This window comes from Schistocerca nitens, chromosome 9 (assembly GCF_023898315.1).
Source record: "Schistocerca nitens isolate TAMUIC-IGC-003100 chromosome 9, iqSchNite1.1, whole genome shotgun sequence".
In the NCBI taxonomy this organism is placed as follows: domain Eukaryota; kingdom Metazoa; phylum Arthropoda; class Insecta; order Orthoptera; family Acrididae; genus Schistocerca; species Schistocerca nitens.
The window spans coordinates 401250869-401267597 of NC_064622.1; the positions used below are offsets into that span (position 1 = coordinate 401250869).

At 36.2% G+C, this 16729-nt stretch overlaps 1 protein-coding gene across 1 annotated transcript in view; it reads right to left on the reverse strand.

The window, feature by feature from the left end:
• Window positions 1-6091: 6091 nt before the first annotated feature.
• The window catches only part of LOC126204405 (aldo-keto reductase family 1 member B1-like), a 74553-nt gene continuing 63915 nt past the window's right edge, over window positions 6092-16729 (reverse strand). Inside the window, exons 6-7 of the mRNA XM_049938783.1 lie at window positions 11012-11160; window positions 6092-6300 (exon numbers count right to left, since the gene is read on the reverse strand). Of these exons, the coding sequence (XP_049794740.1) occupies window positions 6258-6300; window positions 11012-11160 (192 nt within the window). The 3' untranslated portion in view covers window positions 6092-6257. The remainder of the gene's footprint in view (window positions 6301-11011; window positions 11161-16729) is intronic.

Sequence of the window (16729 nt, forward strand, 5' to 3'; positions counted from 1 at the left end):
CAAGAGAAAATTTAAGACATTCACCATGAAACACAGAAACTACCTGCAAAATTTGTCAGAAAATCAGTGCCACCCTGAAGATAAAAATCAAATTGTTTGAATAGGAGGAAATGTAAAGCTCAAGTTTCAAGACCAACTGTCTCATATGTACCACTTGCTGCCTCAACTGGAAATAATAATACAAATACAGTTTTGAGCACCGAGGCAGAGGTGCACATGCAAGCACCACAAACAGTATCTTCATCTTGATAACAGATAATAAGGACACCAATGTTGTGAGGGAAAAACTTATTAAATCGGTTAACAGTGTAAAGTATAATCTTAAAATCAAAGCTATCGAGTTGACATAAAAAAATAATAATTTTAGAAACTAAAAATAAAATATAGAGTACTGGGAAAAAATTGTCAATAAAATTCAAATGGTTGCAAATATAAAAGTGCAAACTACCGCAAAAGAAAAGGCGCCTGCTTGCAATATATGATATACGAAAAAAAAAACAACTGATGAAGAAACAATAGAAAACCTATACAAAGGGAATTTAAAAGACAAATAATGTGAAAGACAAAGAATTTGCAAGCAAATTAGTTCCATTGTTAACCATAATACAACATAGGTAACTTCATTAGATAACTGTTCTCTGTTGCTCGAACAGTCCACGGGTATACTGCCGATTCATAGTGTCCAACAGGCACAATATTTCGGCGATCAGACATGTTGCCACCGTCAGGTGCGCTGACGAACTGAGCTCCTGAGGGCGGGTGGCCAATTTAAATCCCCTCCCCCTCCGGGTAGCTCTCTTCGCCGTCTACGCCCGCGCGCCAGCGGTTGTGAAGATGTGGGCGTCGGAAGCTGTATTAGCCTCGATGTGCTTGCTACATCCACCCTGGTCGCCAGTTAGGAGAGATTGCCGAGACTGTGGCTACAATCTCAGCAAGGCTTGGGACCCGGCACTGAATGTAATTAAGAGGACTCTCAGCAAGAAATACGAACTGGCGACCAGGGCGGACGTAGCCTCAATAAATGCAGCAAAACTGATCCACAGAAGTACCATTCTGCATTCCTCATATCTGTTTGTAATACGGTTGTGGATAATACTCTGAATACTGAAACAAAAACCTTTTCCATCATAACCATGATGGTGTTCTGAGAGTTATTGACAAAAGCAATTAAGTGGATTCAATGTTTCAAACTTTCATAAAACTTGTTAGTCAGTACCACATCTATGCCTACTAAAGAAAATGTGTTTGGACAGGGTATCTAGCTAGGATTTCTTATGTAATGAAAGCCTTTTGATAAACAGAACAGCCTTTAATTCTAGATGGGAAATCATTCTCAGGCACACAAGTAATTTCAGCTGTACCTCAGAGATGTGTAATAAGACTGAAAATATTCAGCTATTCACTCATTAGTTAGTTACAGTATCAGAGTTCTCACAAATGACAGTTACCTATGAGTGAAACTTTCCCAATAAAAGCCATACCAATGATCAGTAGGATCTGCATAAATAGTAACCTGCTGCAATAAATAGCAAAATGCGCTTAATATAGAAAAATATAAGGCCTTACATGTGTGAATCAAACCAGCCCAGTAGCCTTTGTATATATGATTAATGATCTACAACTGTACTCAAACATACCACTTGAATGTCTGACAGTAGTAATGTGTGTGCTTAGGAATGGAACAGTCAATAGACTGAATTGTATGTATGGCAGATGACAGTCTTCAATTTGTTGATAGGCTACTGGTAAATTTTAATTTATTTGCTCAAGAGATTGTTTGCAATAATCTCATACAGCTTATACTGAAAAACGGTTCAAGTGAGTGGGATTCATGTTATCTAGAAACAAGAACATCAAGCACACAGGGTATCCTAGAAGGCCTGGTCAGTATTCAGGAATAGGACAGGAATGATCATTTGAGGCAAAAAAGTCTAGGAAACATGAACTCTAAAATGCACACCTTAAGAGCTATGAATACTTGTTCAGTTTAAGAGCTGTGTTTCACAGTAGCAAAGATGGGCAAAACCTCAAAGCTCTTAAATATGCATTTTAGAGCCCATTTTTATTACACTTTCTTTTATTGTTTTGGTCCATATTATCACCTCTTAAACTTTGTCGGTGGACATTAGCATGAATTTTGTAATGAAAAATCCTGCACCAGTATCCAGATTCCAGGAGAGGGCGAGTGCCCCCTCTTGCCCTCACACCCACCGTCCCATGCAGACACCTAAGCTCATGGCCCTTAAGCTATGCACTTTAGAGCCCATGTTTACTACACTATTTTGCTTTGAATGGTTTTTCCTGTCATATCCCTGAATATCAACTATTCCTCATGGGACACCCTGTATTCAATGAAGAGCATTGAGAATAGGCATATGGCCTTTTGCATTGTGGGAGAATGTGACAGAAATTCTGATCAATTTCAACTTCCTCAAAAAAAAATCAAATATTTCATAAATAGTGACTTAGACATTTCCAGGACTAGTTTAGAGAATAAAATATATAAATACTGGGTGTACATAAAGTCCAGGAACACTTTCAATCATTTATTGCACAAGAACTAAACATTTCACAGATATCATACATATGTCATTTTGAAGAGAAACTCTGAAAGTTTTTCTTTTTCATGTATGCCACTACAGTGTAGTTTGGTAATTTGCTGATAGCACTAGTCACAAACATGGTGAGCAAGCTTTCTGTGTGTTGGAGTTCATGAAATGGCCTCCCCGATCACCAGATCTCACTCCGTGTAACTTTTTTCTGTGGGGACACATTAATGATCTGGTGTATGTACCGTGTCTACCAAATGATGTAGCAGAGCTCCAGGAGAGAATACGGGAAGCAACTGCCACAGTCGATAAAGACATGGAGGGACGTTTATGGCAAGAATTCAATTACCGTATTGATGTCTGCTGGGTCACTCATGGTTCACATACTGAATGTTCGTAAAAAAATAAATAAAAAATAAAAAAATTCAGTGTTTCTCTTCAAAATGTATGACATCTGTACAATGTTTAGTTTTTGTGCAATAAATAATTGAAAATGTTTGTGGACTTTACGCACACCCTGTGTTCTTCTAGATACTTCATATCACTCCCACAGTTAAAAAAAAAAAAAAACACAGAGGCGCATAAGCTCTTTATTCTTCCCATTCTCCTTCTGTCAATGGAATTTGTGGAATTACTAATATTCAGGACAAGATAAAGTACACTGACTCATGTATTTGATATGATTTTCATAATGTAGATGTAGCTTGTGACGTTTGCCTGCTTTATTTCTTCATTGATGGTCCTGAGTGTCGACATATTGCATTGTGATACCAGCTGAAAAATGGGGGGTGGAATTTCAACACTGAGTACTGCAAATAATGTAGCCAACAGATGCACAGTTGTGTTTCACAGTTCTTTACTTTCACTGCTCACAGCCCCAGAATAATACACAGTTATATGACCAGTGCACTATTGTTTAACTTTTGATAAGCCTCATTAATAGTTTACATGCATACATCAGCATACTCTACAATAATTTACTGTTGAATATCTATGAGCAGTAAAAATCTAACCACACAGTTCACAAGTCTTGTAGAATATTATGGTATGTACTGAACAGGTGCTGTTATTGTTTTAACACATGGCCTAATTGTGTTACACTTATTTCACAGTTAAGTTGGTGTATTGTTGTTGTTCTAACCAACACAGGTTTCTTCTGTGAAACTTGGCAGTGGACTGATTGTCTCAGGACCAAAAATCAAGCATTTATATATCATCATAATAATAGGTACTGAAGCTATACACTGTTTGATGTTTAATTTACAGAAATTACAACTGAAACATCACTCACTGAATTAACTGAATACATGGAAAAATTCTTTCCTTTTAACAGTTTCTTCTACTACAAGGGGTTAAGCCAATTTATTAGTTTAAATGATGAAATTAATAGATATAGTTATGGCAAACAATACTTTTGATGAAACTGGTAATTACTTTGGAATTAATGAAGAGATGGCTTTGCTAACATGTTTTCGAATAGAGCCAAATAACTACTTACAGAATGCTATTTGTTGTTCCTCCAAATGTTCATAATTATTATAGAATTTATATTTGTTTATAAGTCAACAACAGAATCTAAGTTATGAAACAATTACTGCTTTCACCCTATAAAAAAAGTATTAACTAGGAATAGTCGAAATAAATCAGGAAAATAATTACATACACAAAAATAAGCACAAATTTAGATCTGCTCTTGTGTTCTTTAAAACTGAGGGCCAACCTTTCTCTTTTATGAAAATGCATATTATACTCACTTATGTTAATGGTAATTAGTCAGACATGAAAAATGAATTTTAAGGAGGCAGATGGCAAAACAAGAGGGGAGGTAAAAATATTCCAGCTTGCTTCATCACAAGCTGTAGAAATGGACTATGAAGGCAAAAATGAAGCTGATTATTTTTTAGAGTAAATCATTCCACACAGCGATTTTCCATTTCAGGTTGAAGGCCCATAGGCCTGACCACATGTTGCAGACATATCTGAAGTGATGAGAACTCCCTCACCCAGGCTGCTGAAGGCCTCCAAAGGCCTTCGCAGACAGGCAATACCCCCCAGACCTAATACACAAGTAGATCTTCCATGCCATTTCACCACACACACCTCATCCCCACACCCATCCCAAGTACCAATCACAAAGAAGCACCCCCTTGTCACCCAATAACACCCAGGACTGGAAAAACTGAACCACATCCTTCATCAGGGCTTTGGTTATCTATCACCGTGCCCTGAAATGAGGGACATCCCACTCTAGATACTTCCATCCCCTCCCAAAGTGAAGTTCGACCACCCACCAAACCTTCACAACATCCTAGTTCATCCTTATACCACTCCAACCTACAGCCCCCTGCCGCAGGGATCATACCCTTGTGGAAGACCCAGATACAAGACCTGCCCCATCCACCCTCCCAGCACCTGCTACTCCAGTCGTGTCACAGGCTTAACCTACCCCATCAGAGGCTGGGCCACCTGTGAAAGCAGCCATGTTATATACCAGCTCTGCTGCAACTGCTGCACAGCATTTTGCATTGGTATGCCAACCAACCAGCTGTCAACCAGAATGAATGGCCACTGTCAAATTGTTGCCAAATGCAAAGTGGACCACCAAGCGGCACGACATTCAGCAGAGTACATACAACATGTGAGATTTCAGTGGCTGCTTCATGATCCATGCCATATGGATCCTCCCCACCAACACCAGCTTTTCCAAGCCATGCAGATGGGATCGATCCTTACAGCACATCCTCCGCTCCTGTAGACCTCCCTGCCTAAACATCAGGTAATTCGCTGTCCCCCCAGCACCCCATCCAGTATGTACACACCATCCCTTTCCCATTACCACTCGCAATATGTGTCAGCTAGTTATGTGCTGCCATCTCATGCCCTAATCTGTGAAACTGCATGCTCAGCCGTCTGCCACCAGCCCCCTCTACCTACACCCCTAGCTAGCCCATAGGTGGCTCTTCACTCTCCCATGAGCCACTAGACATTTGCCCCCAGCCCCCTCCCTCCCTCCTGCATCTCTCCACCCCTCACCCTCCCCCACCCTGCACCCCACCTCACTCATCATGGGCCAGGAAAGAGCTGGCAGTCTAATGAGCACAGTATAGGGAGACAAGCATGTGCATGTGCCTGTGTGTGTGTGTGTGTGTGTGTGTGTTTGTTTGTGTGTAAGTGTTTGTGTGCATGTTTCTCCTACAGCCTGAGAAAGGAATTTCATTCTGAAAGTTAGTAAAGCAAAGCTCTGTACCTTTTGTTCATGTATCTATCGACAGCCCAGCACTTCCACCTTTTGGTGAGCCGTCTCTTTATTCCTAAATAATACATTATTCTCAACCAGAACTTTCCATGTATTATTATAGTAATAATTTTAGTCAGTATCACTCACTCCTTCTAGATATTTTTTTGTTCATGAGTCTATCCATACCCTGTCTGTGTAATGTTAGTGGTTGTCATCGCTCATTCCATTCAACTTAAAATTTTCTGTAATATCAGTAATGAATGAAATATACTACATAATCATTTTATAAAAAAGTAACACATCATTAGCTTTGATTGAAAGAGTATATTTACAGAAATATCACAGTTGTGTGGTACATAGTGCCTACTACAGGATGGTTAAATATAAAATAGCACAAAAATAAATCTGTAGTGCTCTTATAGTCTCTTCTGACAATTTTTTCAACATTCATGTACATCTTGTGTGGTGCCTCAAAATTCATCGTGAAATGGATAATATTTAGAAGCTTTTGCCCTGTAAGAGAAAGAAATTGCCACCAGTTAAAATCTATTTGCTGTATGCTACATATGATCACCAGCCTATTGCACTAGTCTTGGCTCTTCAATGCAGAAGTGTGCCTCTAAATTTTTTGTGGAAACATTTCCATGATATTTTGAAAATATGAGATATTTTTCACATATGAATGATGAGCAGATATGATGACAGCTAATTGACAAAGAAATAAAACTGACAGTCTTAAAATGTATCCCATATTTAACAAAGAGTTCTAGCATTGGTCATTATTCATGTAGACTGAACAAAGAGGGTTGAGTCTAGAGAAAAGATATTATACTGCTGACACAGAGCAAGTATGAGAAGAGAAACATGGCAGACATCATCATGAAGCAGGTGGTAAAATTGTGTTTAGATATATGAAATCAAGACCAAATTCTTGTTAATATCAAGGTCAAAGCAAAACCATCTCTCACTACCTGCAGGTAGACTGACATTTAAATAAATGAACAGATTTAAGTACTTAGGACAATGGTTTACTGTACAAAATGCTGTGGAATTGATGTAAAAGAGAAAATAGAACAACAAAGTCAGTTGTGCAGAAATGTTTACAAGCTGGGTGGCCGATATAGGGCAGCTCAATACTTTCAAAAGGATGATGAGTCAAATCCTAGCCTGAGTAAAATATGGTAAAGAATGGGGACAACAGACAAATGAAGAGGGATGTGGTGTGATGGGAGGTAAGCAGATTAAAAATACATTGAGGAACAAATGTATATTACAAGAATAATCAAGAGCACTACTATCTGGGCTCTAATGGAAAATTTTCTACAAAATCATTCCAACTTGGTAGAACAAAATATGTTGGTGGGCCAAACACAAAAGATCTTCAAAAGTTGGGTATTTCAGGAGACTGGAAAAAAGTAGCTCTAAATTGGTGGAGATGGCAGTAACTCATTAAAGTAGGAGATTGTCTTTGGGGTCAGAGACAACAGACTGATATTCTTTTTACATATGCCAGTAGCATTCTAATTAAATACAATTGAATATACAAAGCATTACATAACATAGTTCACGTGCATTTATTACAAAAAGTAAATTAACAAGAAAAATGGACTGATCAGATCTATATTCAGACAACATTTCTCCAAAACTGAGCCATACCATGGGTGTTGCCATTGGAAAGCAATAAATTTTGTTCTGAGTATGAAAATGGAAAGAAAGAGCACATATGGGTGACTTTTGGTTCTTGGCCACACATGCACTTTCTGTCCTCTGGTGTAAAGTATCATGATTTAAGTGATGACATCCTTGACAACATCAGTTCTTATTCAGTTAAGTGACCTCCAAACATTCGAGTCCTCACTGTAACCAGCTGGAAGATAGTCATGCAGCTCCATCCACTCTTGGTGCTTAGATTTCAACAGTGAAAGCCTTGCATTATTTGGAAGTACTTCCAAAGGCCTTGATGTCTGAAGGAAATTTTCCTTGATTTCAGCCTAGGTTGAGCAAGACAGTTTATCATTTCAGCAAAGGTGGGTTTTAGGCATCCAGTGATTGTCTTGATACACAACAATAAAAAGATTTTACAGCCTACAGAAACAGCAAACATATTCAACAAATACTTCACTGGGATAGCTGAAAATTTAATAAAAACTAATTTTAGTTCAACTCAGTATCAAGTGGTAAACAAGTGCAACAGTAATAAATTTTCAATGTTTGTGGACCAAGTAAGCAGGGAGTAGACACTGAAGGCTGTCAGAGAACTTAAGACAACATACTCAGCAGGAATTGATGGTATACCGAACAGAATCCTAAAACTCTGTATCCAAAATATAATTGACCCCCTTACTCACTTATGCAACTGTTCCCTAGAGTCAGGCATCTTTCCAGATCAACTAAAAACATCAAAAGTCATCCCTATTTTCAAAGCTGGTGACAAAGATGAAGTAATAAACTATCGTCCCATTACATTAACATCCTGTTTCTCAAAAGTAATAGAAAAAATTATGTGTAGTAAGTTGTTAAAGTTTATAAACAAAAATAGTGTGCTATCTAATACTCAACATGGCTTTAGAAGCAAGAAATCAACGGAGACAGCAATCTATGAATGCATATCTTCTGTATTAAAAACAATAGATGAAAAACAACAAACAACAGGTATATTTTTGGACCTAACCAAAGCCTTTGATAAGGTTAAACTACAAAACCCTATTGAAGAAGTTAGAGCACTATGGAATTAGGGGGTTGGCAAATGATTGGATTCGTTCATTTCTCAGCAACCGTAAACAAAAAGTATCCATCAGACATATAGATGATAATGCACGAATAATCACAGAATATGTATCATCAGAAAGCCCAATCACTTACGGGGCACCGCAAGGCTCGGTAATGGGACCCCTACTTTTCTTGTTATATATCAATGATTTGGATATACATATTGATTCCCACAAAGTAATACTGTTTGCTGACGACACAACAATACTGGTAAAAGCAGCAAAAAATGAAGATATACAAGAAGAAGTAAACACAGTTACAAAACATCTAAGTAATTGGACAGCAGAAAATCAGTTGATAATAAACTACAACAAAACAGTAGCCTTAAATTTCCATAACCACCAAAACACCACATTGATATATCCAGAAATAAAAATCAGTCAACACACTATTGCAAATAATGATGCTACAAAATTTCTCGGCATCTGGATACAAAGAGACTTAAAATGGGACAAACACATAGAACAAATTAATGCCAAGCTGAGCATGGGCTGTTATCTTCTTAGGGTTCTCAAACGATGCATAAATGAACAGGCACTATTGTGTGCCTATTATGTGTACTTCAATGCCCATCTCAAGTATGGACTCATATTCTGGGGAAATTACCCAGCAGCTCAAGGGACTTTCAGAATACAAAAAAGAGCCATTAGGATTATGACAGGGAGTGGTGCTCGACAGTCCTGCAAACCAATATTTAAAGCACTGAATATACTACCTCTGCCGTGTATGTTATTGTGGACACACTAATGTACATAGAAAAGTATATGACTGGAAATGATGATAACACTTTAAAAAACAAAGATATACATGATTATAATACTCGAATAAAATATAACTTGCATGTACCCCCAGCCAGTACCAGTTTGTATCAGAAAGGTACATGCTATCTAGGTATTAAACTCTATAATAGACTATCAAATAGTATAAAATGCTTACAAAATATTTGTGCTTTTGAAAGATCTGTCAGAGAATATCTACAGTACCACTGTTTCTACTCAGTAAAGGAATACTTGGACCAGAATAACTGTTAAGAACTAAAGCTATTGTAATTTGTTACATTGTATCATTGTAAGAACTACAACTATTGAAATTGGTAGCATGTTGAAAAATGAGTATTTAAATATGTATCATTTTGAACTTAGTAATAAGTCCAATATCATCCTGTACACTGTACTACATATGATCAAAGGACGCAATAAATAAATAAATAAACTTGCAAGCTTTGTTCAAAGCAAGGTCCACAGTCTTGGAATGGGTTGACCTACAGCACACTGGGGATAAATATTCTGGACCAGAGTAGCACAGAGCTAATGCTGTGGTTCTAAGAACTTCTGGTTTTACATTCCAATTTGTGCCTCTTAAGTTCCTCAGAATGTCATTTCTGGCACTGACTTTATGCTTTGTTTTAGAGCAATGTGTTCTGAAAGTGAGTGAGTAATCCAGCATTACCCAATGGTACGTGGATGAAAGAATGCCCCAAAAAGGTTTCATTCCAGCAATGATGGATAAAGAAAGGAATTTGGGAGACATATCTTAAGTAAGGAAGAGTGAAAATAAGGATGGGCCAGTGCTTGGTTTATGATGGTACACCATGCTGGTATCTCTGACGGAAAAAAGCGTTAAAATAACGTTTTAAGACGTCTAAATTGCAAAAAAAGCAACACCAAGAAGGTTACAGTACCAGAATATCTCTCTCTCTCTCTCTCTCTCTCACTCTCTCTTTTTATTTTTATTTTTTTATTATTTTTACAAATCAAGCACTGAATGTGCAGTGAAGGTTTACCACAATCAAAATATTCTCAATCATTTTTTGGAGTTATTTCAGTTGGTATTCTAAAAATACAACACTGACATTTCACAAAGAATTTTTTGTCATTAATTTCTCACATAAAACATAAAGAACCCATTCTTTTAAAATGCCAAGGAAATAAGTCATTTCATATACCTCCAATCACCAGTCAACCAATACTATATTCTGCACTTTCTGTTCCCTATTTCAATTGTGGGATATCCTACAGAATATGATAAAGATAAGCACAGACATATTTGAATTCAAAATGAACTCTTGCAAATGATGAAGCAGGGTCCTTATACACCTCCAAAAACTTTCAATGAATTTCCACTGCTGATAAGACAGTGAATTTTGTGAGAGCACAGCATTCCCATTAATGTAACAGAAAGAAAAACACGCAACAGAACTATTTTTAAAGAAACATGTAAGTAAAACTGTGCTGCAAATTGAACGACCACTTCCCACATTATTATCCAACATGCAATAAGGTGCCATAACTAAAACAATTTCATTTGTATGAATGCCATCTCTGTATCAAGTCTATCTCCATCATTCTGTTTCTGTGTATCATACTAAATATCTTTTTTTCTATAAATACAAGTGTCAGTAATAAGAGGCAAGTATTTTTTGTTTAATTAATCTATATTTGTCTTATATACTTACTCAGTAAATGGAAACACCCTGTAGTTTTTGTTAAATGTATTTATGTAGGTCATATCATCATTACTGAGCTCAAAATCAAATATCTGTATGTTTTCCTCAATCCTCTTCTTGTTAAAGGACTTTGGGATTGGAACTGTGCCTAGCTGGTACTGCAACAAAATTGAGAAGTAAATATTGACTACACTAGAATGAGGGTAATGTGAACTCATATAAAATAATGAATACATAGTTGCTTCTACATTAGAAATATACGAACATACATGGCAACTCAGTATGTTTTTGTGAACATGGGTTACAAAATGAGTATTTTCAACACTTAAAGATATTGCATTTTAACCTTGCAAAATGCTACATTTTATATACCAGTATGTAAAAGAAAATGTGGAGTATAGTCTCCGCATGCAAACTAGGCTGTGAAATAGACTTTGAAATCTCAGCTGTTGAGTTAATGTCTGAAAAAAATATTATTTTGTACAGATCTCCTGTTAGTGTGTGTAAGTGAGTTTCTTTCACCCCCCCCCCCCCCCCCAAACAACTGGACCTCACTTTAGGTAAACTCAAGACAACTGGGGAAACAGTTGTACTGTGTGAGATTTTAATATTGACCTTCTGAGCCATAGCCCTCACAGGGAAAAGTTCTTAAATATTGTAAAAGCCTACAATCTGTGTCTGACTGTTAGCTCTCCAGGACATGTAACAAAAAAAAGTGTTACTTTCCTTGACCAGGTATGTGTAAACATGGACAAGTGTACAACAGAAAACTTTGATACAGGCTGTAGTGACCATCTTTTGCAATTACTAATCATACCTGTAAATCACATTTCGACCAGTGTACAAAATATTATCCATAAAAGGAGTTATAGTCAGAAAAATATTGAACGCTTCCATTATCTAATCAGCAAACAATCTTGGAGAGAAGTATACCAATGAAAAGATGGAAAATTTTTTGAATATTTGCAAGTATAACTTTGACATAGCTTATCCACAATGAAAAATGATTTCCAGAAGCACGAACAGATTCAAAAACTAGATTACATCAGACATTAAAGCATCTTGTAAAAGGAAGTGGGAACTTTTACTGCACTCAAAAACTGACATTTCAAAAAATACAAGTTAGTTTTGAAATGTGTCATAATGGAGGCAAAAATCAGGGAAAATGACAAATATATTATGAAGTCATCAAATAAAACTAAGTCCATGTGGAAAGTTGTGCAGGATCGTACAGGGAAGAAGACCAAAAATATTGTGATATCGCATGATGGCAACAATATCAATGGCAGTTGCAAATGTCTTCAATTCTTATTATGCAACTGTTGCTGGAAAATTAGTGAAGAAAAAATTTGTTGATACACCTAACACAACATTGAAAGAGCTTTCATCTATTGAAATAAATAATATATCTATGTTCCTCAGTCCAATACGCCCAACAGAACTCCTAAATACAAATAATTCAGTGGAGAGTAATTACTCAACAGGTATTGATTATATTCTAGATTATATTATTATTAGACACATGCAATTCATCCTTGTCATGTGGTGTCTTCCCACAGCAACTGAAAATGGCAAACGTAATACCACTATATAAAAAAGGTGATCAGTAATGTATAGACCTGTGTCACTACTGTCAGGGTTTTCAAAAATTATTGAAAAAGTGTTCCTTTCATAACTAACTACATTTTTCACAAGAATAATACTATTTCTGGATGTCAACATGACTTCAGACTACAGCGATCAACCGAAACAGCCAGTTTTATCCTAATAAACCATGTCTTAAATGCAGTGGGCAACCACAAAAAAACTCAGGTTTATTCTTGGATCTAATAAAAACTTTTGATGTGATTGATCATTCTGTACTCCTGAGAAAGCTTGAATGGTATTGTGTAAGAAGTGTGCCAAATCAGTGCATTAAATCATATTTGGAATATTGCTCTCAGGTAACAGAAACTAAGTACATGGAAGGAAATGAACTACAGGTATGTCTTTCAGAGCCATGTGGACTAAATCATGGTGTTCTACAGGGCTCTATTTTAAGTCCCTTTCTTTTTTTGGTATACATTAATGATTTCCCATTACACATTAGGGATTCTGAACTAATACTTTTGCAGATGACACCAGTGTATTGATTAAAGGAAATAAAGATGAAAATCTTACTGCATCTGCAAAAGGTATTATGAAAGAAGTGTCTCAATGGTTTACCAGAAACAGACTAACAGTTAATCCCCAAAAAACAGCACACATGAATTTCCACGCAGATGAAAATAAAAATGCAGCACAACCAGTAATATGTATAGATAACCAAAACATTTTTGCTGCCAGCAAAACTAAATTTCTTGGGATTCACATCCAGGAAAATCTTAACTGCAGCTCTCATATCTCAGCCCTAAATTCAAAACTAGCAAAAATGAGCTATTCAGTAAAAAGTCTTTGCAACAATATGAGTGCAGAAAACAGTTATAGTTGTACAGTTTGCTCGTGTACATTCCATACTGAAGTACAGTATCGTTTTCTGGGGAAACATACACCAGGCCAAAAGAATTTTCAGGAAGCAAAAGGGAATTATACAAAAATGATACAAGTGAGCTGTAGAAAACCATGCAGACCTCTCTTTAAAGATCTAAAGATATTACCTGTTCCCTGCATTTATATACTGTAAGTAGTCGCGCATGTCAAAAAAAGTATACTGAGAAAAGAAAACCTTTTTCCTCAAAACATTGTGCCCATGATTACAGTGCCAGGTCAGACAACGACGTACATGTTAGTCATTGTAACACCACATTATGCCAAAAAGGTGTATATCTTACAGAAACAAAACTGTACATCAGCCTACCTTCTGAAAAACTGCTACTATTTAATCTGACAGTATCTTTTCTGAAAAACTGCTACTATTCAATCTGACAGTATCTTATGCACAAAAAAACGTAATTTGTATTTTTAATTGTTGAAATAAGTTATGAGTATACAGTTTTGAATAAAATTTGTAATTACTAACCGTATTTGTTATAGAAATTTAAATGATGTATGTCTGATGTTTGTAAAACCAATAGCTAAAAAGGTTTTCTGTCCAATATCCTGTGTACGATATATGTACTGATAAAGAGATTTACGTGGACACACAAAATAAAATATAAAATAAAGCAAAACCATTGGTAAATGTATGCACAATAAATACCAATAAAAATTACTGTTCATGTGTTGGAAATTACTGTATTTTATGTCTAATATCTATTATTTATCAAATTAGTAACTAATTTGCTTCTTATTCTGTTCTGATAAAGGCCAAATTGAACCTGTGTACAAGTGCTGAAGTTAGTTTTACAGTGCCTTCTCCAGTACTTCTCAAGCTCTTTATCTGTTTCTTTCCTCTATACTAACTTATCTGCACAGATCTCTTGCATAATTCAGACTTCATTGTCATACATATTTACATGCTTATCATATAGAATAGATATAACTGTTAAAAGATACTGCAATAGAATTCATGTTTAACATTGTGAAAATGGACAGTTTAACATGATGTGTCCATTTACTTCCATATACAATATAGCTAAGATATTTTCTAAAGTGGATAACCTTACATCTTGCACATGCATTTTTAAGTACTTGAAATTCTTGCAATCACCTCACATTGTGTTTAATCCTTTATGGTTTTTGTTACTGGTAATAAGAACCAGTTCCAATTACACTGCAAGACACACATTCACAACACAAGACACAAAAATAGTTCATATGCACATTTTGCCTCCTTGTCCAAGATTCAGAATGGAGTTTGGTGATAAGATCTTCAACAAAATTCCATCCAGCACAAATTAAGAAATTGGGAATCCCTGTTGACTCAAAATGAAATTAAAAGTATACTTCATTAGCCACTCCTTCTACAAATTATCTGGATGTTTGGATTCAGGGCTCAAGAGTTCTGTTAACTACATGGCAACTGTCAGTGTTTTGTTTGGAAGCTGTACGACAAGTAAGAATGTACTGGAAATAGGACTCAGGAATTACAGATATTGTCTTTGAAAAAATTGTAATCATGTAAGCACTAAGCTATTAGTTATACAACTGAGGAGGCAACAGCTTTTTCAAATAGCAATTTAGATGCCGTAAGTGTGAGTAATGTTACACAGTGCAGTGATCATCCATAGTTATGGTAGTATAGATATTAAGTTTGTATGATGTCTTATATTAATGAATACCTTGACTCATTCCACACCTGAATGAATGAATCACACTTAAGAAGTGATGGTATTCATATTTTCTCCCTATATGGAATATAAACATTATTATAGGCATATTGCTAGTATACTCAACAGCAATTTTATAGATGCTGTACCACCCCACTCAATGTTCCTGAAAACAAAAAGAACTCATAAAAATAATTCAGAAATTAAAATCCAATAAGTCTCCAGGAGATGATGAAGTATCAGATTATCTAATCAATCATATGAATGAAGAAATAACTGTGCCTCATTTAGATATAGAAAACTGCTCATTCAGAGAAGTATTTCCAGAGATATTAAAAATAAGCGAAGTTCTACCAATGTGTCAGAAAGGTGGCAATGATGTCACAAATAACTACAGACTAGAATCTTTAACCCCTGGTTTGTCAATAATACTATAGATACTCTGGCACAGTAGGATGACTACATTCCTATGGAAGTATAGTATTCTGATTCTAGGACAACATGGTTTCCAAGAAGGGAAATCTACAGAAAGTGCCATCTCAAGCCTAAGAGAATCTGTTACAAATACATTAGACAATAGAAGGTCTGTATCTGCTATGTTTCTGAATTCGTCTAAAGCTTTTCACACAATCACCCATAAAGCATTAACTGAAAACCTTGAAAGCTATGGCACACGTGGACATGCAGTGGAATAAACAAAATCGTATCTCAGTAACAAAAAGTAGTCTGTGCCAAAAGAATGTGGATGCATATCTGAAATACGGGATATTAAGTATGGAGTACCTCAAGGATCTGTACTTGATCCAGTTCTGTTCAACCCATTTACAAACAGTATCGAAGTCAGTAAGAGGGATGAAAAAATACTGTATGTTGATGACATGATATTACTGAATGTGGAAGAAAATTTGGAAACAATCTGGAAAGAATTTCATTCATGTCAACAAATAACATGGTAATGTAACCACCTTTATCCACACATAGACCATCAGTCACATTACTTACGTTCTAGCTCCAAGGGCATTATTCAGGATGAGGAAAAATGGAAGTGGGGTAACATATAGTGTTAAAGAAATGGGAGTAAGGTCCATGTTCAGAAGGTACACAATGCAAGCTTGATAAGTCTACATTTAAAATGCAGAAATGTCCTGAGCAGACAGGGAACTGTCACAGCAAGCCAACGGAGCAGGCAGTTATGAAGTTTCAAGAACTGATTTACTGGTTGCTTTTGCCTCGCAGTAACAGATGGCAGTTAGTGCAAGCTTCTGGCTGTTTCATGGTTGCAAGCTAGAAGTCAATAGTCATGTGTTAAAAACATGACCTCAGTAACCACAATTCTACATAGCCGAAAAGATGCATTTCTGGTACTATAGTTTGTCCATGAGAGCCAGAATAATATAACATAAATCCTTAAATATGTCATTGAAACAATATAGAAATAACACAGGTATAAGAGAACTAGTATGATCTACCATGTCTCTGTCCTCAACCCACGGCATCATTAAATTGTAAGGTATTGTAGCTAAGTTAAGGTAAATGCCCA